The sequence below is a fragment of the Erigeron canadensis genome, chromosome 1, assembly GCF_010389155.1.
Source record: "Erigeron canadensis isolate Cc75 chromosome 1, C_canadensis_v1, whole genome shotgun sequence".
NCBI lineage: Eukaryota > Viridiplantae > Streptophyta > Magnoliopsida > Asterales > Asteraceae > Erigeron > Erigeron canadensis.
In genome coordinates this window covers 47,651,712-47,679,152 of record NC_057761.1, presented here as the reverse complement: position 1 = coordinate 47,679,152, position 27,441 = coordinate 47,651,712, and the positions used below count along the sequence as shown (strand labels likewise).

At 33.1% G+C, this 27,441-nt stretch overlaps 6 protein-coding genes and 1 long non-coding RNA gene across 9 annotated transcripts; 1 reads left to right on the top strand and 6 right to left on the bottom strand.

The window, feature by feature from the left end:
• The first annotated feature begins 1,307 nt into the window (after positions 1-1,307).
• LOC122584822 lies at positions 1,308-5,070 on the top strand. The gene is made up of 5 exons (XM_043756886.1): positions 1,308-1,937; positions 2,530-3,171; positions 3,249-3,467; positions 3,571-3,662; positions 4,080-5,070. Exons 1-5 carry the CDS (start codon positions 1,443-1,445, stop codon positions 4,756-4,758), a joined length of 2,127 nt encoding a protein of 708 aa, XP_043612821.1. The 5' UTR covers positions 1,308-1,442; the 3' UTR covers positions 4,759-5,070.
• Positions 5,071-5,605: 535 nt separating this feature from the next.
• On the bottom strand, positions 5,606-9,015 carry LOC122582359 (uncharacterized protein At4g15545-like). 2 transcript variants are annotated; one of them, XM_043754750.1, is made up of 9 exons: positions 8,678-9,015; positions 8,499-8,567; positions 8,220-8,276; positions 7,409-7,478; positions 7,230-7,322; positions 6,878-7,114; positions 6,566-6,608; positions 5,893-5,971; positions 5,606-5,801 (listed from the first exon to the last, which is right to left on the bottom strand). In XM_043754750.1, the coding sequence occupies exons 1-9, from the start codon at positions 8,954-8,956 to the stop codon at positions 5,709-5,711; spliced, it is 1,020 nt and encodes a 339-aa protein (XP_043610685.1). In that variant the 5' UTR covers positions 8,957-9,015; the 3' UTR covers positions 5,606-5,708. The 2 variants fall into 2 exon arrangements, with proteins under 2 accessions (XP_043610685.1, XP_043610676.1); XM_043754741.1 differs by having other exon boundaries at positions 6,878-7,126; positions 8,678-9,013.
• Positions 9,016-12,094: 3,079 nt separating this feature from the next.
• On the bottom strand, positions 12,095-12,669 carry LOC122585080 (monothiol glutaredoxin-S2-like). The gene has a single exon (XM_043757176.1). It carries the CDS (start codon positions 12,555-12,557, stop codon positions 12,237-12,239), a length of 321 nt encoding a protein of 106 aa, XP_043613111.1. The 5' UTR covers positions 12,558-12,669; the 3' UTR covers positions 12,095-12,236.
• A 1,598-nt stretch (positions 12,670-14,267) lies between these two features.
• Positions 14,268-15,828, bottom strand: LOC122584858. Of its 2 annotated transcripts, none has more exons than XR_006321606.1 (4): positions 15,633-15,828; positions 15,313-15,361; positions 14,784-15,200; positions 14,268-14,550 (listed from the first exon to the last, which is right to left on the bottom strand). It is a non-coding gene; the product is annotated as an uncharacterized LOC122584858 (long non-coding RNA). The 2 variants fall into 2 exon arrangements; XR_006321605.1 differs by having other exon boundaries at positions 14,784-15,192; positions 15,633-15,824.
• A 1,373-nt stretch (positions 15,829-17,201) lies between these two features.
• On the bottom strand, positions 17,202-17,796 carry LOC122581532 (monothiol glutaredoxin-S4-like). Its single transcript, XM_043753765.1, has one exon. The coding sequence runs from the start codon at positions 17,646-17,648 to the stop codon at positions 17,340-17,342; it is 309 nt and encodes a 102-aa protein (XP_043609700.1). The 5' UTR covers positions 17,649-17,796; the 3' UTR covers positions 17,202-17,339.
• A 5,523-nt stretch (positions 17,797-23,319) lies between these two features.
• LOC122578454 (monothiol glutaredoxin-S5-like) lies at positions 23,320-23,882 on the bottom strand. Its single transcript, XM_043750428.1, has one exon. The coding sequence runs from the start codon at positions 23,794-23,796 to the stop codon at positions 23,491-23,493; it is 306 nt and encodes a 101-aa protein (XP_043606363.1). The 5' UTR covers positions 23,797-23,882; the 3' UTR covers positions 23,320-23,490.
• Positions 23,883-26,814: 2,932 nt separating this feature from the next.
• LOC122610745 (monothiol glutaredoxin-S2-like) lies at positions 26,815-27,441 on the bottom strand. Its single transcript, XM_043783710.1, has one exon. It carries the CDS (start codon positions 27,320-27,322, stop codon positions 27,014-27,016), a length of 309 nt encoding a protein of 102 aa, XP_043639645.1. The 5' UTR covers positions 27,323-27,441; the 3' UTR covers positions 26,815-27,013.

Sequence of the window (27,441 nt, the reverse complement as noted above, 5' to 3'; positions counted from 1 at the left end):
TTTTAGGTCTTTCTTGTTTAATTTTGACCATCTAAAATTTTACTTTGTGTTATGTAACATTTGATGTAAAATATATGAATGTACTGAGTTTTAAATGTATTTTACATTGATATAACTTGTACCAAGTATTGTAAAACACAAACAATAATATTAATGGTCAAAGTTGCGACAAAAAGACTTGGACAGTCAAACTTGGACATTTAAATCGAAATAGAGGGATCTCTTAACTTTCAGCATTTGAAATACCTAAATTACTCTTTTTTTTATTAACTAATTTAAATATCTCTCCCTGATATACATATAATACCGTTAATAAAATTAATTACTTTTATATTGCACCCATTAAATCAATTACTTTTAAAATTGTATTGAACTTTTATTTTAAACAACCGGAGATAGGGGTGAGTACGATTCGGTTTGGTTCGGTTTTTGACTAAAACCGAAACCAAACTGTTATAATTCGGTTTTTGAAAACTAAAACCATTGGGTTTCGGTTTTTTCGGTTTTGATTTTTTCGTTTTGGGTCTATTTCGGTTCGTTTTTTTGGTTTTAGTCGGTTTTTAACCACTTGTGGTTTGGGTCAAATTGAGATTCAAAAGTTTATAATTTTATACCCTATAATTACACTTTAATTAATTTCAATAAGTTTTTAAAACAATATTAGTAACAATAACACTACAACAATGAACCAAATCCATAAAAGTAAGTTGTACAAACTTCAAACAAATTTTATATATAACTATTTATATCTTTTACGCGTGGTTTAATTATACAATTATTAAAACAAATTAATTTTGTTGTGTATTTTCACTTAAAACATATAAATGATATTATTATATACACCTAAAAATGCAAATATAATAACATATTTATCAAAAATTAATAATAAAATTTTATAAATATAAAATAAAGTAAAAATATATATTTTTGGTTCGGTTCGGTTTTTTAATAGAAACCAAAACCGAACCACAACTTTCGGTTTTTAGAAAACCAAAACCAATGGTTTTTGTTTTTTTCAATTTTCGGTTTTTTCAGTTTTTATGGTTTTTTTGGTTTTCGGTTTGGTTTTTGCTCACCCCTAACCGGAGATATTGGAAGTAAATATACAAAAAAATTATACATGAAAATAAAAAATAGAAAATAAAATAAAAACCAAAATTGAAGGGCACTTATTTTACAGCTATTTCCCTTCCTTGATACACCCAAATTTCAAATTGTGACTCACAGCGCCCAAAATCCAAAAAAAAAAAAGAAGAAAGAAAATCCCCAAATTTCAAATTTCACAGATCTTCTTCTTCTTCTTTTATAACGGCTCCTTATCTAAATTAAAAACCCCCAAATCCAACCAAACAAATAATTCCCTACTCGTCTTCTATAATAATTTTTTTTATCTCTCTCTCTCTCTCTCAAACCCCCAACAACAAATTTTGATCATTTCCAATATGGCGTCTTTAACACCCGGAATCCTATTAAAACTTTTACAAACAATGAACACCAACACCCGAGTCACCGGCGACCACCGATCCCCTCTTCTTCAACTCATCGGAATCGTTCCCGGTCTCGCAGCCGGGTCAGACGACTTATGGCCAAACCACGGGTTTTATATTTCCCTTTCCGATTCATTAAACTCGACTTACGTTTCTCTTTCTGATAAGGACACCGATCTTATTCTAACGAACCGGTTACAGCTTGGCCAGTTTGTCTATGTCGACAAGTTTGAGTTCGATACTCCGGTGCCTCGTGTGTCTGGGATTCGGCCGATTGCTGGCCGTCATCCGTTTGTTGGAACCCCTGAAATGCTTATTGCTCGGATCTCGACTAGTAAGAGGGAGTTTGTGATTCAGAGTGGTTCCGATTGTGATTCTTCGGGTGATCCTATTGCTACGTATTTGTCGAATAAGAAGTTTGATAATCAACCAAAAGATATTAAGAATGAGGTTAGGTTTTGTTTTTATGTGACTCGATTTATTTATTTATATAATATATGTGAATGTATACGAATTTGTATTATATGCCTATGTCAGATCATTGTTAATTTAGGTCTAGATCTGTACAAAAAACATACACATAGATTTTCTTGTGTTATATCATGATAAATGAGCAGATTTGCAACCTATTCTTTTGAAAAGTTACATTAGGCACTAAAGAAGGCTAAAACGCTGCCGAATTCTACATAAATACCTAAATTTGTTGCTAAATTTTTGGAAAACAAGCTGTATTTGCCATTAAACATCGATAAGAGTGCATTTGGTGTTGGTTTGTTTGTCTGAATAATGTATAGTTTGAAGTAATGGTGTTTTTGTTAATTGTTTGATCGGTCAATTATGAGTTTTTCGTTGTTCTAAAAGAATATATATGTGTTTTATTCTTTTCTTAAAAAGTTTTTGTTTTGGAAATATAAAGAATAAGTTTAAGAGATGTTGATTTTTGAAGACTTCTTTGATATCTTTTATACTGGTAATGTTTAGTAGTATTAAGAGAGGGGCACTAACTGATAATGGGTGTTAAATACTCGTATATTGTAAACAGGGTAGGAACCGACAAGTACTTGCACCTAGAGAGAATGTGAATAATTTTGAGGAATCAGCAAAGGCTTCGGAAAAGCCTTCTCAGAGGTTTTCAAGCCCAGGTATGAAGCCACAAAGGTCGATATCAGCAGGCAAAAAGAACATGGTGGAAAGGGACCCTTCACCGGCTGCACAACTGAAAAGGTCATCTTCTCCAGTGCCTTCAAAGTGTGTCGTTCCTAGCCTAGTTATGGCTAAAGAAGAGAATCGCAAGTCTTCTAAAGAACCATCCATTATTGTGCCTTCAAGATATAGGCAGCCTTCTCCCAATGGGAGGAAACCCGTTACTCCAAGTTCAAGGAGAATGTCAATGTCTCCTGGAAGGCGGTTGTCTGCTGGAGTTAAAGTTTCTCCAGCAACAGATTCTGGTAATAAGAAAAAGATGGCAACTTTGGCAGCTGAGATTTCAAAAGTTTCAGACGCTCTTGTCGGGTCTTCCACAAAGTCAGTTGGATCTTCCACAAAGTCCAATGGATCTTCCACAAAGTCAGTTGGATCTTCCTCGAAAGCAAGTAGGAAGAACTGGGATGAAACACCTACAGAAACAAAACAGAAGAATTTTACAAAAAACCAGCCCGATCTGCAAGCAATTTTGAAAACTCAGGTATGATTTAAAACATTTTTACAGGTTTCATTCAAAGAATTTTTTAGGTATTTATATGGTGGCATATTTATTTGCAGGCTGCACTTTCTAGACGTTTAAGTGATGCACATTCATCGCCGCCTAACCTAGATGATTTGCCAAACGTTGAAAAGGTTCAAACGAGCTCAGGTGACACTCCACTCTTGCCTGAAAGACCAAATACTACAGCTCTGGGAATCACACTTCATGAAAAGAAATGGACTGATGGTAGTGTGCCTCTAGATGCTTTGTCTTTAGACATTAAAAGACTTGGACAGGTATAAAAACATATTACTATTCCATAAGTAGATGTTCAATCCACAAATCACTAATTTATTTGGGTTTTAGAAGTATATAATCAACGTTTTCACTGATTTGCAGAATGCTTTGCAAAGGAGAAATCTGGCTGCCATTGCTGCAGCTGAAGCTTTGCAAGAGGCCCTTACCACTGAAGCTATTCTGAGGAGTTTGAGGTAACACTGAAATTTGATTACTAGACCTGATTGATGATTTTCTATCAAAGTGCAAGTTTGATGTTTTTATTTGGATATTGTATTTCCATATTAATTTCATCCTGGTGGACCTGATCTCCTTTTCAATTCATTCCCAAGTGCAATGATGAAAGAGGCAAAATAAATATAAAATTCCTTTGATCAAAATGGGTCGAGTCAGGTTGACCAAACTACTCTTAAAAGTATGTAGTTTTGAATTTCGAGTATTTGAATATTATTGTACATTAAAACGACAATTTGAGTGACTTTTGAGCTATTCACAGCATAGTTTTTACAAGTAACAATGTCGTTAGATGATACTACCCTCACGATTCATGTGATAGTTATGTCACAAGTTGCTAAGATTGATGAGATAATATTGTATTGTTCTATTTGCAGCATGTTCTCCAATCTCTGCTCAATGTCAAAAGTTGGAAACCCTTTACCAACAATTGATAGGTTTATGTCTGTATATGACGACGCTGTTAAAGCAATATCAGCAGCTGAATCAGCTACTAGCAACCAAATTCCCAGCATGACTCATGATAACGCACCACCAACAGACCAGTCAAAAACTCTCGCCCTTTGGGTAGAAGCTGCGCTAGCCACTGACCTTGAGGTTGTTTCCCTCCTATCAAATCAAGTAATCGCGTCCCCATCTCAACCCCAGAAGAAAACCCTTTCTCAAAAACAATCTTTACCAGAAACCATCAAAAACCATTTGATGATTCCTTCTTCTAATATGTCAGTTAATGGGGCATGGATGAAAGGTCACGGGATGAATGAGAATCTTGTATTGGGAATGAATTTGCAAAAGGAAATGCAAACATGGTTCTTTAAGTTTGTTGAGGAGTCGCTTGATGCTGGTTTTCAGGTCTTTGATAAGAATAGTCCTTCTAGTTCAGAAGTAGGTCCCATTAAGATGATCTTATCGCAGCTTAAACGAGTGAACGATTGGTTGGATTGCATGATCTCAAAGCAAGATGAGGTGTTGTCTGGAGCAGTTGACCGGTTGAAAGGAAAAATTTACAGGTTTGTCATTCAACATGTTGGTACCACATATGACAACTCGTCCTGATGCTGAAAATTTAGTTTCCATCGTTAACATTATTTATGATGCTTTCATAAATTTGGAAATTTGTTACTAGAAGATATTGCATTTTGTTAGTGTGTTTTTTCCTTCCAATTGTGTTTTAAAGGTATGACTGGAATGCTAGTTTCAGATGTGGATTGTTCATGCAGAAGAAAGTGAGTTTTCTTGCCATATCGAATCAGATCTTATATATATCATTAGGCCATTTAATGTAATGAGTTCTATATAGATTCCTTCAATCATGTTTTCTTCCCAATGAAATAGACGGTGCATAGGTATAACATAGTTAATACGAAATCATATAATTCTTATTAGTTTTATGAGTCAATGAGCATAAGGGATTATATCCCAATAAAGAATAATCAGTTAATCGCAGGAAAAATATTCTACTGCCAAGCAACTATGTATCTGTGTTCTACGAGCAAAACAACTTAACCAGTATAATACACATACTTTCAGAGTTTCAGACATCTGCTTCACTTTCTTGGTTAAATGTTTATGTTTAGAAACTTGCAATTCAAAATTACTTGATAAAAAAAATTGAATAGAACTGATGGGCCAAAAGTTGCTCAAATTGTAAATAATATTCTCCAGATAGAACTGATCTCACATACAAATTGGCCGATCAACAAATGCAATGTATAAACAGAAACTTATTGCTTATGTCTTCTCAAGCCCAAAACAACGTATTCGCCTAATGACCTTGAAACAAACTCAAGACCTAGTTGAAATTTAATTTGTTAACAGTTTGTAAGGACTTGAAAAGTTTTGAATTAAAGCTGATGTCGGAAGGAATGTCTTGATCACTACCTCCATCGTTTTCACATTTGAATTTGAGAATGGGAAGTTTTTCCATAGACATCATGACTTCACTAATGACCAAAGTAATTATATTAAATTACAAACGGGGGAAACAAAAATCATAACTAGTCAATTTAATGAACATTACGAGAAATTAATCCCTCGAAAATAACATATAGGTCCTTGTTTTCTGGCCCAAAGATCTCATCTGCCTTCTGCAAAGTATCCTAAAAGACAGCAAATAAAAAAGAAAAAAAGTTTGAACGATTTGGGGTAGTTTAAGAGAGGACTAATCCAAGAAAATTTATGTACACATACCTCCTTAGTTTGCTTGTGGGAGTTTAATTCCTTCACATTAGCTAAAAAAGCACTAAACTGCTCATATGACAATCTGCCCCTGATGAATGCAGAACACCAGATAAATGTTTGTTGAGTAGTCAAAACAATGTCAGTAAAGGTGGAAAAATGGGTGGGTCAGTTTCGAATGACCCGGAATGTTTTTTTTTTTCATTTCTGTATACATCAACGATAATCTTATTTTCGTCTTATAAATAGATTAAAAGGTTTCATATCCTTATGTTAGAGTTCAGGCTACTTTTGATTTCTTTTACCCATCTGACCCATGTCTTTCTAAGCTATGTGTTCATGTTAATATTAATTCTTTATTCATTAAAGACATCAACATTATCCATAAAATAATCACTTATGAGTAAACGGATTGAAATTGGGACTGTGAACACTATTAAAAATAACTTAAATGGCAACGTGATGAAAAAAAAAGTTGTGATTTTCATGGAATATAGGGAATAAATCTGAAAGTTGCTTAAAAGTGATCAGATGCATAAAACGTAGTTTAGTTGGTCTTATGGTTCAAATCAGAATGTAGAACTTTATAACTGTGTATGATTGTATGAAAATTTAAGATTTAATTATAAAAACCTGCTTAGGCAATGTTATTTTCACCATTAGATTTCCAAGGGAAGCATCTTACCTCACTTGTCTGAAAAACTCTTTACCATCCACTCGGGTCCGGCCTGAAACAAGCATAACTGTGTCATACTTCATTGGCATAAAGGACAATAAGCACGATGGTTAACACACAAATATGAAACAAAGGAAACATGTTGCCTAGACATGAACTTTGAAATGAACCATCAAACAAACTTCCTTTTGGTGACATTTTGAATGTGTTTGACAGTCTTTATGTCAAAAAGGTCATTGCAAATTGCTTAAGCAAGGTGCTACTTATTTTTAAGATGCAACTTTTTTCAAAGTTCATTATGTTGTGATCAAGAATCCATACCTGACATGGAGCTGTACGGGCTTGCAGTTCCTGATGAGAAGACAGAAGATCTGTCATCAGACATGCTTCTTGAGCTTGCAATAGCAATTGAGTGCCGTCTTGGAGAAACTGGTTTAGATATCCTTTTTGGGGATCCAGATGCTGATAGGCTTGGAGGTGATCCAGGTGGTGTCAGCCGAGGGGTACTAGTTTGTGATGCTAACAACAACCCCGGTGAAACACGAGGTGGTCTTGAGGCTGATAGAGGAACTTAAGTACACAATAAACTTCAAATACTATTAATCGGCTAAAGTAGTTGAAACATGCTATTAGAAATAATGAAATAAGCTATAGTATGAACCATGAAGCTTACCTTCTGTCACGGGCTCATCCTGATTGGAGTTTTGTACATCTGACGATTGACTCGTTATTGTTGAAGCAATTGTAGGCGGTGGGATTTCCTCATCTTTTAATGAAAAAGAAAATCTCATCATTCAAAGCTTCTAGTTGGCCTATAGATATATAGGGTGAAATAAAAAATTAAGTAACCACCATTAATGGACTGAGATGATAAGCTTGAATGGTCTGGTACAACTGATGCAGCAACTGGAGTGTCCCTGGGCTGAAACCCCATCAAAAATATGAATCAGGGCAGGTTAGGTTAGCTTGTACTGTAAAATATACAAACAGCAGTATTGATCAACATCAGCAACTATAGTTACATTTCTGTTATGTGACTATGTGGGTCAGTGTTATAAGCGGCCTTTTGGTATCCTGTTGACTACTGTTATTCTTGGCTGGTTTTAGCTTATAAATACATATATGTCATGTATATCAATAAATATACACAAGATGGTTAGGCCATTCAGAAATCATGGATGGATTAGCATGACATGCAAGGTGCTCATCCCCACAGGCCCACAGGGCACTTATTCTGTTAGGAGCCCAAATTTCTAAACTTGTAGTACTTAAATGTTGAATGTTTAAGGATATCAAACAATGTTTTACAATGAAAAGCAGAAGTTTTGTGTAGTTAAGAACGAGGGATGAGATATACAATTAGAAAAAAAGCTTACAATATTGGTTTGATGTTAGGTTTTGAGTTACTTGAAAATAAGGGCATACTGTTTATCCATAGCACAGGGTCTTTGAAATCTATGGGATCCCCTGCAGAAATGTATCTAATAGTGAAAGTAAATTCTATATATGGTTGCTATGTTCAAAATTTATCAAAATTTGTTAGCGTCTGGAGTTCAAAGTATGCTTGCTATGTTCTTATTCCACATATATATGCAACAAAAAGTAGACCTTAAACATAACACTAATCATTATATTTTTCCGATTCTCAATAAGAGTAACTCACAGAGCTTCCGTCTTCATCTTGCAGCGACATCATGAGCGTCTTTCTGAAGCTCTCCAACTGCAATAGTCAAACGATTAAGAATACTCACTTGACAATCTAAGTAGTAATAAGTGATTCAGTAGAAATAGTGATTCGGTTATCAAAAAACTGTGAATGATAAATCTAGGATTATATTTGCAATCAAACTTATCAATGTCCTTATGAGATATACAGAACAATACAAACAAACTCCAATACTTCATTTCATATCAACAAATTAGATAAAAACATTATAGTTACCTTAGCAACATCGCGATTTAGCTTCTTTACTTGTTCCGATAACTTCACATTCTCGTTTGACAAAGTTTCCTTAAAAAAACAACATTTAATTATCACATAACAACAACAATAACAAACATTCAAAAAAACATAATTCAAGGAAACATATAATTAGTAATTAACTAACTAAAATAACTAACTTTCTGTTGATCAGCGCGGGAAAGTTTATCAAGAGCATCTGATAAAGAAACATTAAGAGATTCAATCTGATTCATTAAGTCATCGACAACCAGGTCTTTTTCAGCAAGCTGGTCACGTAGGAGTGATGATTCAGATTCTAGAGCTGAAATGCGAGAAAAGAGAGCAATGGAAGTGATTTTTCGAGCAATATCGAGCTGTTCGAAGGGGTCGGAAGGGAGTTGATCAACGAGTTCTTGTGGAAGATCAAAAGTCATGGCTGCAGATTCATTAGGAAGCATTTTGTTGTTGAAGTTTCATATGTGAGTTTGTTTGTTGTTGTGTTAATAATAAACAAGGTATATATTTAGAGGTTTTAAAACTACTGGCTGAAATGGAAAGAGATAAGGAGGCCTTTCATCCTTATTCTACTACTACTATTTTCATCCTTATTATATTATTGTCATTCAATTTTATTTTTTTTTAATTTAATTATTTATTATAAAACATCATTTCTATAGAAATTGATAAAATTTAGAAGAATTGATACATAACCAAGAATCTGAGATGTTATCTTCGCTCTTACTTTTTTAACTCTAACAAAAACTAATCCTACTAAATATATATGAGCAGCAACACGTGCTTTAATGTCTTTAGCCACAAATAATTTTAGAATTTGCTTGAACAAGGTGATCATATCCTTAGAAAGTTTCCCAAAGCTAGAAAACGAAAAGAGAATAAACTCATATCCTTTGTTGTTGTTGTTAGTTATTATAATTATAACTTTTAAACATCAACTCTAACTTGTAGAATAAATAAATGCTAGTGTTACAAAAACAATTATAAAAACATTTTTCTTACAAAATACATCATGACATGTGTGTGGCCATGAAATAGAAAAAGAATATACATGCTTATATTACAAAGAATTTGAGCAAATATATTAACTATTATAGAATATGATATATGTTTCTTCACTCTCTTTCATCTTCCTTATTTTTAATTATTAATATTAGTCTGTATATATGTAGAGTAGCATGTTCTCTTTGCGTGGTGTGTAGGGTGGTTTAATTTATGTAAGTATAATGATTTGCATTCGTGGATGAATGTGGTGTGGAAGTTAATTAGATGTAAAGCTTTTACTTTTCTTTGAAAACATATATAATCGATCCCATGTGAATGATCTCTTTGTTATCATTTGGCTCATATAAGTTCATATTTATATAATGAAGTTGATTAGTGATCAAGTTACCTTTCATAATGGCATGTACGTGTTCCATGGTTGAGCCGAAAAGGCCCGTTTTGGTTTGGTTTTGTTAGAGTGCCTAATTTCTTTTGTGTTTGTTAATAATCGATCCCATATGGTGTAAATTCACAACGACTGTTAATTCCATATTTTAACATGTATCAATCTCATTATTTTATGAACAATTTAACAACCTATTTATGATAACATTATCACCTTAATTGATTGCACATTTTTACTGTAGATGGTAATCACAACATTTGACCTTTCTCAAGTATATCGGATACAATAATATACAGTACTAGTTAGTTAATGATGTACATGTAGCAAATTATACAATCTCATATAAAAATCAATACTAATTTTTTTTTTTAAACCTTGTAGTCTTCTTAATCTTTACAGTATTTTTTAAGTTTTATTTTTTTCTAATTTTATTTTTGACTTTGACTTTCTTTTTGATGCCAAAGGATCCAAAAATATACTGCTGAAATAAAATAAAATTACTTGTTGATAACAACAAAATATACTAAACAATATTTTTTTGAACGTGAGCAGCGTAACCTTAACCGTAAGTTTAATGTTTTCATGTCGAATTTAGAAAGTGAAACAAGTTGTTTTTTTTTCCCTGAAAAAAAAGAAAAAATTCTTGCCATGTATGCATATAACTATTTGACATGGAAGGTATCATAAAAAAATTAACGAAATATATGTAAAAAAAGATTCAAAACAAAACAAAACCTAAAAAGTCCATAAAAAATTTAAAAATTTTAAGAAATTTAAAAAACTATAAAAAATTTAAATTTTCAACTCTTAACGGGAGCAAGACATTAAATTTCACTTTTTGTGCGTTGGAACGCCCCGGAACATTGCCCCGAGGGGCGTTTCATGTCAAAAAATAGGTTGGGGCGTGAGAAAATGGACGCTTGCTATGTGAAGAAAAAGCTGAACGTTGTCCAGCTTGACCCACATGGAATGGTCACCTCCAAAGTAATTAAATACAAACTTGACTTACAAAAAGGGCATTCTTTTTTAAGGCCTTGCTCCATGTTATGGAAGAAAACCCCTTGATGAATGGATTATCACTTGTCAAGAGATGCTCCTATAAGGGGTTTCCTCATAAGGCCTTACTCCTCTTAGCCTTAGCCAAAGGGAGTGAGAGATTCCCATAACCTTCAAACTCATAAGTCACAACATCATGACATGTGGAGTTATGAAAAAAAGTGTGGTTCCCCCCTTGGAGTAAGAGGTCCTCGTAATCTCCAAATTTAATATAGCTAAAAGTTTAAAAGAAAAAAAAAAGTCCACTAGAAAAAGCAAATATACCCTTGCAGTGTGTGTGATCAAAGAAATAGGGTGCATTCAAAAATGGACGGAGGGATTTTTTTTGCCCATAACTCCAGGGGACAATGTAACAAACGTTATGGTTGTGTTACATGCATTTTTAGGGCGTCCCAAGGTCATCTAACGTCTCACTCCCTATGACCTTGTTGCCTTCCGTTAGTAACGCCCTTAAACTATGTATACAAGAAAAAGAAAAACATTATCAAACTTGTGTCGGTATCAAATGATTCTTTTTATTTCTATCATTTTGTGATGCCAAACTGCCAAGCATGCATAATTGTAGAATCATCTGCGTATCCAATGCAAGGAATATTTCTTTCTCAAAAGTGAGTACTATCACATTAATGAATTTTGAGAGCATTTCATGTGAAATCATTTTTTAAAAATCCTATACATCAACAAACTTCCCAGTTCCCACTTCCCACTTCCCACCCTCAGGCGCAATATCCAACTTACAAATTCAAAGTTGCCTAATAAAAAAGATACATGAACAATAAATTAGAAAAAAAAAAGAATAAATATTACAGTTCTAAATGATCATTGATTTGGTAATTCTTAAGCTAAAATATAAACTAAATAAAAGATTCTTTTGTAGCAAATGTAGATAAAGAATTTAATCATCATAACCATATATATAACTATAACATAATTTGATTCTAGAGAGTGATTGTAAGCAAAAAGATGGAATACGATTAATATTATTCTCAAATGAACCCGAATAACCTAATTATCTCTTCGATAGTCTTTTAGTCCCTTTTTCTATACCATATTGAAGATTGGTCTGGTTACTTTGAGTGTACCAACTTATATATTAAGTTCCTTTTTTATAACTTGTGCCATAAACTATAAGAAATAAACACAATCAAGTAATCCCATGCAATCAGATCCAAAAAGAACATGAAAAGGCCAAATTAACGAGAAACAAATCAAACATACACATGCAACTAAGGGTACTAATATATCAAATGACAAACAATAATTAAGTAGACTATTAATTAGTCAACAGCAGCTGGCTCCTCCACCAGGGCTCCTGCATTTACAAGCATAGGTTGTAGAGACTGTTGCAGGTGAAGGCTAATAATCTTATGAGCACCACCAACGTATTCACCTCCTATGAATACTGCAGGGGGGTTTCGCCCACGCCTTAAAAGGCTTTGCTCGATTTCATGACCTTTGGGGATCTCATCTAGCTCATACACCGTCGGGTTTACTCCAATCTCATAAAACAGACTCTTAATTGAGTGAGACATACAACATGAACTCCTACTGAATATCACCAATGGCCACTCGGACACCATTCTCATCACCATGTCCATTTTGACTGTTAGATTTAATTTTGGTTCTACAAAATTTTTTGTGAGAATTTAATTATATATAAAAGGATTGAGTTGATAATTGTTTGGTCTTAGGTTGAGATGAAGAAAACCTTGGTTATGAGTTCATTTTATATATAGTTTGTGGAATAATCTCATAGTGGAGTACTAGCTTTTTAAGAATAAAGTCATCATGAAAATAAAGTGAAACAGAATTATGTTCTTGATAGCACCATATGTCCCTTGTCAACTATGTGTACGTAATCATATTCTTATGGATTCTAAAGCCTGCTCAAACCGGTTTTACATGGGTTTGTCTACGGGTCAAATGTTAATAGTGCATTTGGTTTCTCGGTGAGTTTGGGCCACAATTGGGCTAGACCGGACCAGTTTTCAACCCATGATCACAGTGACACTGATCATCTATTGCTTAAATTTGAATCTCAGTAAATTACTTTGTCAATAACTTTGCTGCTCGTTTAATGTGAAAAAAGAATACCAGTACCTCAGTGGCCAAGTAAAAGTAATGTTTTCATTTAAGAACTTACAAAGAATGAGTCTTGTGTTCCAGTAACCCTAATCTCACTGGTTTGTCCTGATTCGGGTTCAAAAACCGAAAGGGTACCACATAATAGCTTTTACCATTATCATCCATATCCATTTCAATGCACCGCTATTCCTGAATTCCAACACTTTCTTTACTGATGCATTTGGATGATAGATGGTGTATAGCTTTGTAGGAACACCATTATTCATGACCCATATTGGAAAAACTTGCTTCAAGAATTCGTAGAGAATCACACCACAACAAGAGGCTACTTTAACTTAGAGAGAGAAAAAGTTATGGGAGGCTGGTTTGCTATATTTCCTGGGAGTTCTACTACTACAAATTCTTCACTAGTCAGATCAAACGACATAATCAAGTTATGAGGTACATATACATATCTTATAAGCAGGCCAATACATAAACCTGCCCATGGCTATGTGAGACCATGTGACATTAACCAAACCGCAAGGTATATTAGTAGATTTAGTCCACCAATTCCCAGAGTTTTATGTGGATATTTCAACTTCCCAAGAGATGTTAGACCTGCTGCACATAATCTTGACAGGTTTAGGGTCACAAGTAACCAGACAGACCCCAAAACCAACAACAGTTGTTTTAAACATCGGGTCGAACACTTCAAGAACTAAAACCCAAAAAAGCATGTTTTTTGAAACTACTCTCTTGGGAATTATAATCCATCTATTTTGTTAGTTAGTTGGTATGTCAATTTGCATTAGCCTAACAGCAACAATAACACTCTACCCACAACAGACAAAATATTAAGACCAGCAACCCAAAGGGCCCTATTCATCTGCTATTAATGACACTTTACACATTTAATATGCACTACCTTTTAGCCCGTAATTAAGTTGAAAATGGCTCGCTTGAGATAAAGCAGGGGAATGTAGAAAATCCGATATTCTATGAAACATGAACACAAATAACACAATGGCCAAAGTGATTGTATAAAACCTAATATGAAGCTCTGCCCACTCAGCTCAAAAGATACTAAGAACCAACAAACAAAAATCTGAGGATTACCCAATATGAGTATATGGCCATACCTATGAACCTACAGTCACTGCTAACACAAAGCCAGAAACCAAAGCCCAACACTAGTCTGTTAACAATGAACCAGCTACTTACGTCCAGCTCTACATAACAGCTGATCAAATTCACAACTAGAATTTATTTTTAACCTAGTTCCACAATTTAAATTGACTGACATATGATAATGATAGGAACGCGCCAAAGTAACAATAACATTCTGTTCCGATATAACATAAACAGCATTCATTATGCTTCAATCATAAACAGTGAAAACTCTTATGCTCCTTTTCATCCTTTGTTTTTCTCTGCCACCAATAGTTCTTTTGTGTTCGATATCCCCTCTACAGAAACTGATTCCGGTAACAGAACTAACCTTGCATACTCCATGGTCGTTTGAATCTATATCATATTAATCATATACACTTGTAAATGCATAGCTGCACTAAACTTGCAACAAGGCATGCAATAGCAAAATAAGGTCATATTCTTTTGAAAGGAAAAGCTGATGCACTCAGATGGCATATGTAGCGATTAACTCTAAAAACAGATTTACGGGATTTTCATTCAAATTAACTGAAAAAACTAAAAAGTTGTACTAGGAAAATGGAACAAAATATGACGAATATACGTACCTTTCTAATGACTTGAGCTCATGAGCTGATACATGACGACGTAAAGGCTATAACTGCAATTGGCACTTTACAAATTGCCCATCCAACTGATCCAGCAAAAGTAAAGTTTCCGTGTATGAGCTTAAAGAGAACGAACAAGGTTCACCATTTATCCCAAGAGTCTCGATGTTTCCATAATAGGTTGGCCATTCTTCCTAAATCCTAGAACCTGAGTGTACAACGATGTATCTGGTATGTTGATGGTGAATAGCTTTGTAAACGATTTTGAAACACCTTCCATGATCCATACACCGTAAACTTTTTTCCAGGCGGCGTCATGATAGTATTCAAGTAGAGTGAGAGACTCCTTAATTAATCTTAGAGATGGAAACCTCACGATAAGGCCGATGTGCTACAATATCCGTAAAGTCTTCATCACTCACCATATCAAAAGCAACAACCAGATTAGTCTCTCTATCAAAAGCTTTCCAATAAATACACCGATTATCAGTAACGTAAAGGAATATGAATTAGAATGCGCGCAGATTACCTCCTCCAGGATGTCTCCAAACCCGAGAGCTTAACGTAAAGAGCATAACCTATGTTCAACATAAATAATTAATACAATCATGGGGCCGGTAAGAAAGAGAGGGCTGTCGATTTCCAAGCTTTGGAAACCGATCTGATCGAGAGTGATTTAACAGGAAGACTTTTCATGATTTCTACTTGCATTTCAAAAGGAATCTTGTCGACTGACACCTCCTTTCTCTCATTCTCTTTGATTTTAACCTGTGTTTTCTGATTTTGATTTTACTCTTCTTTTTCTTTTTCTAAGGGATTCGGATTTCTGAGATTAACTTAAACATGTACCTTTTTTTGTGTTTGGGACGTACAGGCCGTGTATGTCATATCGCCGCCGCCTATAGATGGTTGAAGGAAAAGGAGGGTTGATTTCGGAGGCCAAATTTTCAAAATCATAGAAACCTCCACCTTTTCTTCCGCAAGTTTCTTCGAGACTTGACTAGTCAACAAGTCGGAGAAACTTGAGGGAATCCTATTCCCCTTTTTTCTCTCCTAAAACACTTCTTCCTACTCACTAATAACCCCACTTTTTCCCCGTTTTACTGATTTTGAATTTTGAAAAAAACGGCTAGTAGCTTTTTTTTTCTTCCCCCTATTTATACTCAACTTATGTATTTCGTATTTTTATCAAGTATTATGTTTTTTTATTTTGTGTTGTCTTTTTTATTATAATGTGTTTTGATAATAAAATGTATTTGATTATTAAAAAAATTACAAGTTTTCTTCTTTACATACATAAATATATACTACACATATACATATATAACATCTACAAAACAAAAACAAAAAAAAATAATCTGGCCCACACCTGCTCTCTCTCTCTCGTCCTTCCCTTTCGACCCAAGGAACTAGCCCCATCGAAGAGCGTCACGAACACACCCCTGCCAACGGCTTCCTCATCGACACAGGTGACAAAGTGCCTAACGACGGGCCGTTGGCTAAGGCCTAAGATGGAAGAGTTTTAAGTGGCCCACTAAGAATAAATTTTAGACTATTTTTGTTATTTTTATTGCTAAGAAGACCAAAAGGTTAATTAACTTTTATCAGTAAAAAGATATAGTGCATACAGTTTTTATGGTCGCCCCGGGCCACAATCGGGACTTTCGTTTTCTAACCCGGCCATGATAAAAGTGACTTATCATCTATTTTGCTTACTATTTTGTTTTACTTAATTCATATACTCGAATGAAGTTATAATAATGCCAGTTACAATGGGACTTTAAACCCATTTATTGTTTCATTATATCTCACAGTAAATAATGTTCTTAGTAAATTCGATTGGGGCAAATACGAGTACGTTTTCAAAACCCCTTAATCGCCTTCATTATGGTCCTTGATTATGTCTTTGCAAAGTTTATACTCCTTTTTCTTTTTGTTCTCGATTCAACTTCTTAAAAACCATTTTTTTTCATATGTGAGGAGTTAACTGTATACACACACACTGACAAACACCATGTAAATTTAGTGTTAGAGACAAACTTATGTAGGAGATTCGATACATACATTGATTATTGATAGATAAACATAATAAGGACCAAATGGAAAAGAGAGTAAAATACATTAAACATGAAACACTTAATTTTAAGGATAAGTAGTCTCATCATCTTAAATGTGATAATTTGATTTGAAGCTTTTTATAGCTTTAATTTTAAATATTTATGTTTTTATTATATAATACGAGTAGTTGATGATATATACATCAACGAGAAGTAGATTTAAAACTTAATTCATTTATATTTTCTATAAAAAATTTTATTTAACAAAAAGAAAAAAAATAATTACGGTCAAATTTCATTTAAAAAAACTCGATCAAATTAAAAGTCAATTAAAATGTGACAAGAATATTATCTAATCATGTGATATGAACTATATATGTATTATGGTCATGTTTTTATTGGTGTGTACTAATAATTTGCATATGTAACCGGCTTCATCACATTATATCGTGGTAGCTAGCTAGACAGTATTATATATAATTAGTTGATCACTTAATTATTAAACCCATAAAGCTCCAGCCCTGATGAGCATTGGCTTCAATTCTCTCCTGAGATGAAGACTCATAATCTCATTAGTCCCACCAACCAACTCACCGCCGATGAAGATCGTCGGCGCTGTATCACGTCCATGATGAGCAGATAACGCTAGCTCGATCTCCCGACCTCTAGCAATCTCATCAAGCTCATACACCATAGCGTTCACACCAAAGTCGTTAAAAAGAGACTTGATTGTGTATGACAAGATGCATGATTTCTTACTGAAGATCACCACAGGCCTCTCGGAAACCAATATGTTCACTCTGTCCATGTGTTAATGATCAACTTAACCGATGTGATTGACGAGACTATTTATTTAATTTAGTGAAGACGAGGACTACTGTTTCAAGTGAAACAATTGAAGAAAGAGTAACTTATATTTGTAGTTGGGTGAAATGCATGTGGGTGAGCATATATATATATATGGGGGATCTATATATAGGGTTTGTGATATATATGTGGAGAAACGAGAATGTATGTAACTTAGGTTGGTGACAAATTAATAGTGATTAGGTTGATCTAGAGCTTTGAGATTTGATGCAAAAAAGTTGATATATTTTGATTATTCCTGAGGTATCATATTCTGTTCTCTTCAATTATCTTTATTCCAATTTCTATTGCTTTTCTGAGAAATCAAATTGAAGTCTATCATGGTTAGCATGTCAATTTTTTTTGGCAACACTAGCTAGTGAAAGTACATGGACGGATATATATTAATTTATATGTGATCAAGGACAAAGTGGTGAGCTCAAGTTCACAGTATGGTGGAATTGAATGATATATATCTTCCCACCACGTTTTTATTTTGTTCCAAATTACAGCAGAGGTACTACCATACAATGCACGAAGAGACAGTAGGCATGTTGGTGTCGAATATAGCTAGTGAAATACTAGCATGATGATATGATAGTATCGATTTTGAGAGGGAATTAAAGTAGTAAACTCCTGTCCTTATAGTTGAAGTTTTCATGTGTTACATGTATTATGCTAGAAGTTATTGGCTGCGAATATTACCGTATGTTTTCTTTTAGAGGAGAATAGAACTTCAAACTTTAAACATCCCATTAATATAATGATATGATGAACGATTTGCTTATATATGATGCCCAGGTATGATTATTGAATCAAATATGTTTACAATCACTATCACTGTAACGATTTGATTACAAAGTTGAAACGAAACTAAAACGAAATCACTTCTATTTATACTAATATTTTTGGCAGTTATTATTGTAACGTTGTGTTGCTTCACAAACATCATGTCTTCTTGAACCGTTGTGTCCTCTGCTGTGCGAGGCCCAAAAACTGCTGGCCCCTTTTCTTGAACAAACGTGTTGTTTTCCTAATAACACTTTACACCATCCCTCAAGTCTTAAACTAATTATAAATTCCAAATACCTTACGTACTCATCCTTCCATAGTCGGCTATCCTCATCTATTATGAGAAAAGGGGTATTTAAGGTCTTCATTACCATAACGTAGTCCATCTGGGTGTTATCTTAATATATAAGTACGTCATCTCATGTAACAAGCTAAGGGTGTGTTTGAAAACAACTGAATGGAATGGTTCAACACCAAATGCTAAATCGGTCAGCATTCCATGTGTTTGTGAAGTTGTTCTGAACACTGAATGGCACTGAACGAAGGGAAAAAAACTTCTGAACTGTTCTACTCCAAGACCTTCTCTTAATCATTCCTCGTCCAACTATTACCCTAATGCCCTTCTTTTCACACCTTTCTTTTCTCTACTCCTTCCATCTGCTACTTACATGCTCACCAAAGTATTTTCTCTAATCTCTTCTTCTCTTTATTTACTTTCACTATTTCTTCTTATTTATTTTCTCTTTTAATTCATCCATTGTTTTTCTTTATTTATTTTTTGAAATAGGTAATCTCCTATTAAATACCAGAACATCTTGATCCATTGATTTTGAGTGAAGGTAATGGTTCATATATTCAATTCTTTTTTTAAAAAAAAAATTAGTTTTGCATATACAAATTTTTCATTATTTTTGCTTTTATTATTATTATCAGATCCAATATATATGATTAATTGTTGATACTTGTGACATTATTTTTTAATTAATTAGTAGGACGTTGTTTCATAATTTGTCTAATGAGATAAATGTATTTTTTTTCCTTCTCGTCTATTATAGTAGAATGTTTTTATAGAGGTTAGTAGCAAAAGAACCCAAATTAGAATTGAAATTGGAGAGTTGTGCAGGTTGGATTAGGAATCTTAGAAGTAAATATGGACTGTTAGGTTGATTACACATAAGTTTTTTGCTGAAGGTTTTCATGTGATTTATGTCTTTTGTTACCTAGTTGCTTAACCACCTCCTTTTGTCATCTAATATGATGCATATACAATATATTTTTGGTCATTTTGCCTAATTTATATACATCAGGATTTAACAAGTCGTGCGTTTGGTTTAATATCATTTGTATTTGGCCTTTTTGTTTAGTTCGAAGTATCTATAAATCTTGTTTTCTTTTCTTTGTGAATTCTTGGATTTTGGTGCATGCCAACAAGACAAATTGTGTTTGCTTGTATAACTTCTTATGCCAACAAATTGTGATTGCTTCTGCAGTGCATAACTTTATAAGGAAATGAAATATTCAAGATCACCTTTTAAGGAATGTGACACGAGTACCATCTTTTGTTAGGGAAGAACAACGAGCCGAAGGACAAGACATGCTTGGGGTTGAATGGGGTTCTCTAGCGATGAATTTATGGCTAATCTACGTGATCAAATTGTTTATCAACTATTCTAAAGTACTTCAAATTAATGTTTGACGAGTTCGACCGATATTAATGTAAGATAATATTATGAGTAGGATTTATAATATTATGTTTTTAAATATTTTTCGTGTGCAATATATATGTAAAAATAAAAATAAAACACATTTACCAAACTTATTCTAGTTAGATAGAAGGTTAAAATGGTAATTTTCTATCATTCAGATTACTAATTCAGAACAAATTTCAAACATAACTTTTCATTCAGAACCAAGTTCATCCAGTGTCTTTAAACCATTCAGACTTTAGAATCATTCAGCACTAAATCATTCTTTGTTATCAAACACAACCTAAGTATTGTTTGGATTGTAAATGGTAGTTTTTCTTTTGAGCATCGGAGGTTTAGTAAATTAATAAGCTAATTAAACTCTCCTAAGAGGAGGGATTAAAATGGTTAACAAAGCTAAGAAGGTTATCATGCTTGTCATTATTTAAAATCGTCATGGAGGTTTAGAATAGGTGCTTTATATGGATGTGGTCATGTGGATCAAATTCCTTCACCTTAACATTAAGAAACAAAATTTTACAACTAACGGAAAATTACTCTTACTGTTGGCCGGTTGTTCTTAATTAAACACTATTGCATGTACAACTGTACAAAAACTAAACTTCAAGCAAATAATGAACCAAGTAAATTTATAACTTATTACTGGTATTATGTAAATCTAAGCAATTGTTATGAAATGATAATTCTCGTTATAAACATCGATCAGTCCATTGACATCTTATTACACTTAATTGTAATTGATTAACAAGCTAATTAAAAACATTTCCATTTTTACATATGAGAGAATTTACTACTCCCGGGTTGAACTTAGAATTGGTACTATATATGTTCGTTAGAATTAAGGAACTTGTAAATGTGAAATACGATATGTGGGCGAGGATAAGGTCTGTGAGGATCATATATATATGTGGAGAAAAGAGAATGTTTTAAGTTGGAGACATATGGTGACATTACGTACATGGGCTTAATTTAGTTGCAAAAGTTGATAGTGATACGTAAGGAAAAAGTTGGGATATAACGAATCTATTTGATTCACAGCATCGGGTTATGTATGGCCTGTATTTCTTGGGCTTAATTATTATTCTTAGTTTCTTTATTCCAAAATTTTTTAAATGGGCTTCTCAAGAAGTGGAACGTCACTTATACCGTTTTCTTTTTTCTGGACTCAAGTTATGCAAATGTAATGTTATATACCTTTTTAAAATGTTTGTTATAAGTTACGTACTTTTAAAAGGAGTTTGGTTGGTGGATAGGAATCATCATGAGTTTGTACGAGAATACGAGGGGTGAATATGGATCGGTTTTTTACTAAAACTAAAAAGGTCGATAGATGTTGTTTTCAGCTTTTGGTCTATCCGGTTTTTAGTTGGGTTACGTAGGTTCGGTTTTGGGGTTTTTTGTTTTATTTTATTATTATTATTATTATTATTGTTAACAATTTTAGCTTATCGAGTAGTTTCTTTTATATATTCGCTAATGTTTTGAGTTATTCGGTTCCCATTTTTTTGCGTGTTTGAGTATTTTAGCCCTTTTGTGTCGTTCTAAGTGTTAATAAGATATGTCATATACGAGTAATATCAATAAGTAAAGAGTATATAAAAGGGGTAAATCTGAACGAACTATCTTAATGATCCATGGTAACCTTGTTCTCTTTTTTAACAGGTTTAGCTGTCCAAGGAAAGCATAGTTGCGAGGAGAAATGAAGATTACTACTGATTTACTTTTTTTTTTTTTTTTTTTTTTTAATTTTTTAACTAGGATAACAATGATGCGCGTGGATATCTTTTTTTTTTTTTCATGCTGCTTTTGTTAAAAGTTGTGTTGGGTCAAGGACGGATCTCCAATTCAATTTTGGTACAATGTAATTTTTTAAAAATTTAAATAGTATATGTGTAATTTTTTCTCAAAATAAGAAAAAATAAATAAGAAATACATACAAATATTATTTTCGTTGTCATAGCTTATTTTTTGAAAGTCATTGGTTATCGAATCATTAACTTTGAGATACTAGATCTTTCCATTGGTCAAATAAAAAACTTGAGTTGTTTAAATTTTTAATAATCATAATAGTTATGTAGAAAAAGATATATATATACAAGTTAAATAATTCATAAAAAATTAAAAAAATATATTTTTCGGGATTCTTGCATTATGATTGAATAAGTTTTCATTTAATAAGACCTTGCTCGACACATGTGGTCTTTATTTATTAAAGATAACGACTAGAATTTATTAAATATGAGTATATATTACACCCGGTGTGGGGAACAAAATTTTTTCAAGGGTCCATTTTCTATTCTTGAGCTAGGGTCAAAAAAATTTTTACATTCACGAATACGACTTTTATAAGTATGACAACTTTTAAAATTGTCCGCTCATAAAAAAGTTTCTGGCTCCGTCTCTAGTTAGGTGTGTAATTTGTTATATATGTTTGTGTTGCGAACTTGGGATGCATGCATCAGAGGAAAATCCTAGATGGTGCAAAATTAAAAAATCTATGAAACATAAATATAAAAGGAACAATATATTAAAGGCTTACATAAATTTTAAAAAATTTATAAAATATTTAAAAACACATTATATTTTAAGGGGGACATTGAACTCCTCCCCCCTCCTTGTACCGCTCCTGTATGCATATATATGATTTTTGTGTTTTGGAACGAGAATGTTGAACTAACTATATATGGTTCGGAAACTTAGGCTGAGCCATTATTCAAATGCTTGTTCGCTTATATATGTTTAATTTTATTTTATAGATTTAATCTTAGGTTATAAGGAAACTTCTAGATATTCAGATAATCCGATACTCAAATCAGAAATTTAGGATGGCTGAATGCGTAAATCGACTATCCAAATTTTTGGATATCACATGTATGTTTTAAATAATAGCCTTATTGGAGGCACCCCAAATTCTTGAGAGAGGGGGCCGGGGGACTAGTTAAATCCCTTATGGATGTCTATGCCAAGTAGTGCCAAGTGATTACGTACTACAGTAGTACGTAGTGATTAATTAATTAAGCTCGATCATGTACGTTTTCTGTAGCATGAAATCACAAAGTACCACTTCAAACAATATTATATATCATTCATCTTACAAACCGAAAACATATATATATAGAAGAGCGGGTGACAAAATTAATTTGTAAGTGTACGTCTTTATTAATCTTCACCATAGTTAAAAAACAAACATGGGAGACTCGATCGTTTCAAAATTGGAACCTATATAGTGTTCTAGTTGCCTTGTGTTTTAAGTATATATATTATCTCCTATGATCGATATCGCAAAAACTATAGTATAGTAGTGAGTTAAACCCACAAGGCTCCAGCCCTGATGAGCATTGGCTTCAAACTCCTCCTGAGTTGAAGACTCATAATCTCATTCGTTCCCCCAACCAACTCACCACCAATGAAGACCGCGGGGACGGTGTTGTACCCGAGCCCAGATAATGCCTGTTCGATTTCTCGGCCTCTTGCTATCTCATCGAGCTCGTAGACTGTAGGGTTCACCCCAAAGTCATTAAAGAGGGACTTGATCGTGTGGGACATTATGCAAGAACTCTTGCTGAAGATCACCACGGGTCTCTCCGAAACCATTCTTTTTACTCTCTCCATATTTACTAATTATACACTGATATATTGAATTGAAGTGGTTGTGTTTAAACTGCTTTGCTTGTATATGAAATAATGTTGAGAAGGAATGGGGAGATTTATATAGAGGGATGATGTTATGCGGGGAAAAGAGAGAGTTTTTTTTAAAGAAAAAAAAAAATTGGTGGGATGATGAGTGATAGTGATATAAGGTTCCAAATTAAGAGGACGTTGCTACAAAAGTTGATCGAGGGTGATATGCATATTTAATTGGCAAAAGTTGCGAATCTCTTCTCTACGGAAGCATATATACATTTAGATATTGGATTGGATATGTAGGGCTTCATATTCTATTCTTCAACTACTATCGTTTTCCCAAATTTATTTCTAATGGACTTTTCAAGAAGTGGAAGGTTATTACTTATTAGTTATTACGTGTGTTCCTTCTTATCGATCGATATATCTTCACAAACATACACTATTTTAGACTCATTTTAACGGTCTTAATTTTACTTTCAAAAGTTTTTTTTTTAAACTTTGATCATGATTATTTTTTATTGAGTTATATACTATTTTGATATAGAATATATGAACGGATTTATTTTTAATATACATTTCAATGATATATACATTTAATCAACTATTATATACTTTTCTCGTCTCATTTTAATATATATACATTTTCTGTCTCATTTTGAGTCTCCTCGTTTGACTTTTAAAGTTTCTTTTAATTTTGACTGTAAATATTTTTTTATTTGTTATATAATAGTTAATGTGTTTTGTTCATTTATTAAAAACACTATTCGTTCATTAATTATATATCAAGTATTATATTACAGTACCAAATCTAGTTATGATCAAACTTCAAAGAATAAGAATCAAATTTCAAAGTCAAATAAAGACACTTAAAAATGAGATGGAGGGAGTAGTACGTAAAGAAATATTTACAGTCAAAATTAAAAGATAAAACATTTAAAAATCAAACTAAGATTCTTAAATGAGACACATGGAGTATATATTTTACATTATATTACATCATGTTTTATCGCCGCATTCTCAAATCTATCATTGTTTTAACTGTATATTTTGGTGTTGGCGGAGCTATGTAGTGGTCATGCTACTTGGTAACCCCGCAATGTCTATCAAACTATATATTTCTAATACTATTTTTTATGTGTTTGTTTATTTTGAAATCAATGGCACCCTTAAACTGGGAAAATTTTTGTAGCTTAATTTTATGCTTATTATTGTCATGGAAATTGCTTGACAACCACAATATAAAATTTTGGCTCTGCCGGTATATTTTGGTGCTTCTTAATTGGTGGTTTTAAGAAAAATACATCAAAATTTTACATATTAAACCAGTTATCCCTATAAAAATCATATTCAATACCACGTACTGATCACACTCTACAAATCAAGTTGTAATATATATGTATTTCCTTGTTGCTCATAGTTATATTCGACAAATTTGACATACTACTTTGCGGCGAATCTAACGATTCTCGACCCATTTCCTCTAGCAATCTAACTTTGGACACGTGTATTCACGTGAGCGCGTGAGCTAAATTAGACTTATCCATTTAGAAATTACACACATTCCTATTACACACTTGGACAAAATCTAAAATGTGGATATATAAGAGATTCTTATAATAAAAAGGAGCTTGAGTAGAAAGTATTATCATATTCCATTAAAAGTACACATAATATTTCTACATTGAGCTTGAAACTCTTCACCTAACTTGTCATTAATTACTCTTTCCGTCCCAATTTACTTGTCCACTGTTAATTTTTAAATTCTTTTAGTTTCAACTTTAACCGCAAAATATATCTACTACTCTTTTACATCATTCCATTTTAGATGTCTCATTTTTAGGACATGCGAAACTACCATTTTACTTTTAATAAATTAATTTACACAATCATTTCATTATCTTATAAAAGATATCCGCTACTCTTTTACATCAAATATCTTTATATCAAATACCTACACCACTTGACGCATCTGCCGCCACCAAGGATCGCCGCCGCCACCACCATCCGTCGATGTCACCACATCACTGTCACTGATATTTTTGACGCATTGCGCGGATACCATGCTCGTCAATTCTTAACATTATAACTAAAGGTCATTATGTTGTGTATTCTGAGTCAAAACGTAAACTGGATAACTCAAATTGGTTACAAAAACCTAAATTGAAACCAAAAATTGGAATTGTAATGTTATTTGCGAGGTGGTCGTAAATCGTAATTAGTTCATGGATTAACAGTTTTTATACTTCAATTTTAGAGGTTGTGAAGTGTTAACTGTTTAAATAGTAAATTTAATAAACAGTTCTTTTTATGTTAATGGATGAAATACACATCACATGCATTTTATTAAACCACAAACAATATTACAATTATTCTGTATATTTTTACTTATTGTAAACAAATTAAAATTTTATTACATTTTTATGTATGTAGAATTATATTGAATTAAAAGTGTGTAAAAATTTATTCACACTAAAAAGTATGAACTTTTAAAATATCATAATTTTTAGTGTAGACTTTTAATCTGTCACACCATATTTATACACGTGAGTTTAAAATAAAATTTCTAGGATAATTTGAACCGGAAAACCCATCCTCTTATTAAGACCCTTCTTTAACTAGAAAAATGTCATTAATGATATAGATGGTCATTGTTCGGAGGTCTTCAGGTTTGATGTACGTACGTATATTAGGTTTGCTCGAGATTCGAAAGATCGAGCATGACATGAAAATGTCAAGATCGAGTTCATCACGTAAGCTAGGTTACTTAAATATTTTTGGCACGTGATACAAACAGGAATCCCAAGCTAGAATTTAATCTCCTAATCTTATGAGTTTATATTGAGAGTAGTCAGACTTCAAAAGCTCCAAATGAGTGTGATTATGCGCCAATTTGAGGATAACCAACTTATTACGACATAAAATACATAATTTAATAAATATCTAACTATAATAAGAGCCAAATTATTATAAAGTTCGTTTTGTATCATTAAAGTACTAGAACGATAGTCAAAAGACGATACGATATTTTTTATTTCAATGTCGTATATATATTTCAAAAACTCTTCAAGCCGATTTTGTTACTCAACTTGACATACTGTATATAAACGACCGACTGGTCGATATATATGCGATTTATGTAAAGCGCGCATTTATTACATTAAGGGGTTAATAAAGCTAAGGCCGGGTTGATCGATGGATCGTATCAGACCCATAGTGCTCCGGCATTCTTTAGCATTGGTTGTAAAGACCGTTGAAGGTGAAGGCCAATAATCTCATTAGCTCCACCCACAAATTGACCTCCTATGAACACAGCTGGGACGATAGGATTTCGTCCCAGCCTCAACAGGGCTTGCTCAATCTCCCGGCCCTTGGAGATCTCGTCTAGCTCATACACCGCTGGGTTTACTCCAAATTCCAATAGGAGTGTCTTTATCGTGTGAGACATAGAACACGAACTTCTACTGAATATGACCACCGGTCTCTCAGACACCATTCTCGTCACCATATCCATTTCTAAATTTTAAGGTTGCTTTGAATATTTTAGCAAATTGATCCAAGAGTAGTATGTATATATCTATATAAGAGGTTAATTATGAAGATTATAGGTGTTGGTGTGAAAAGTTTTGAAAC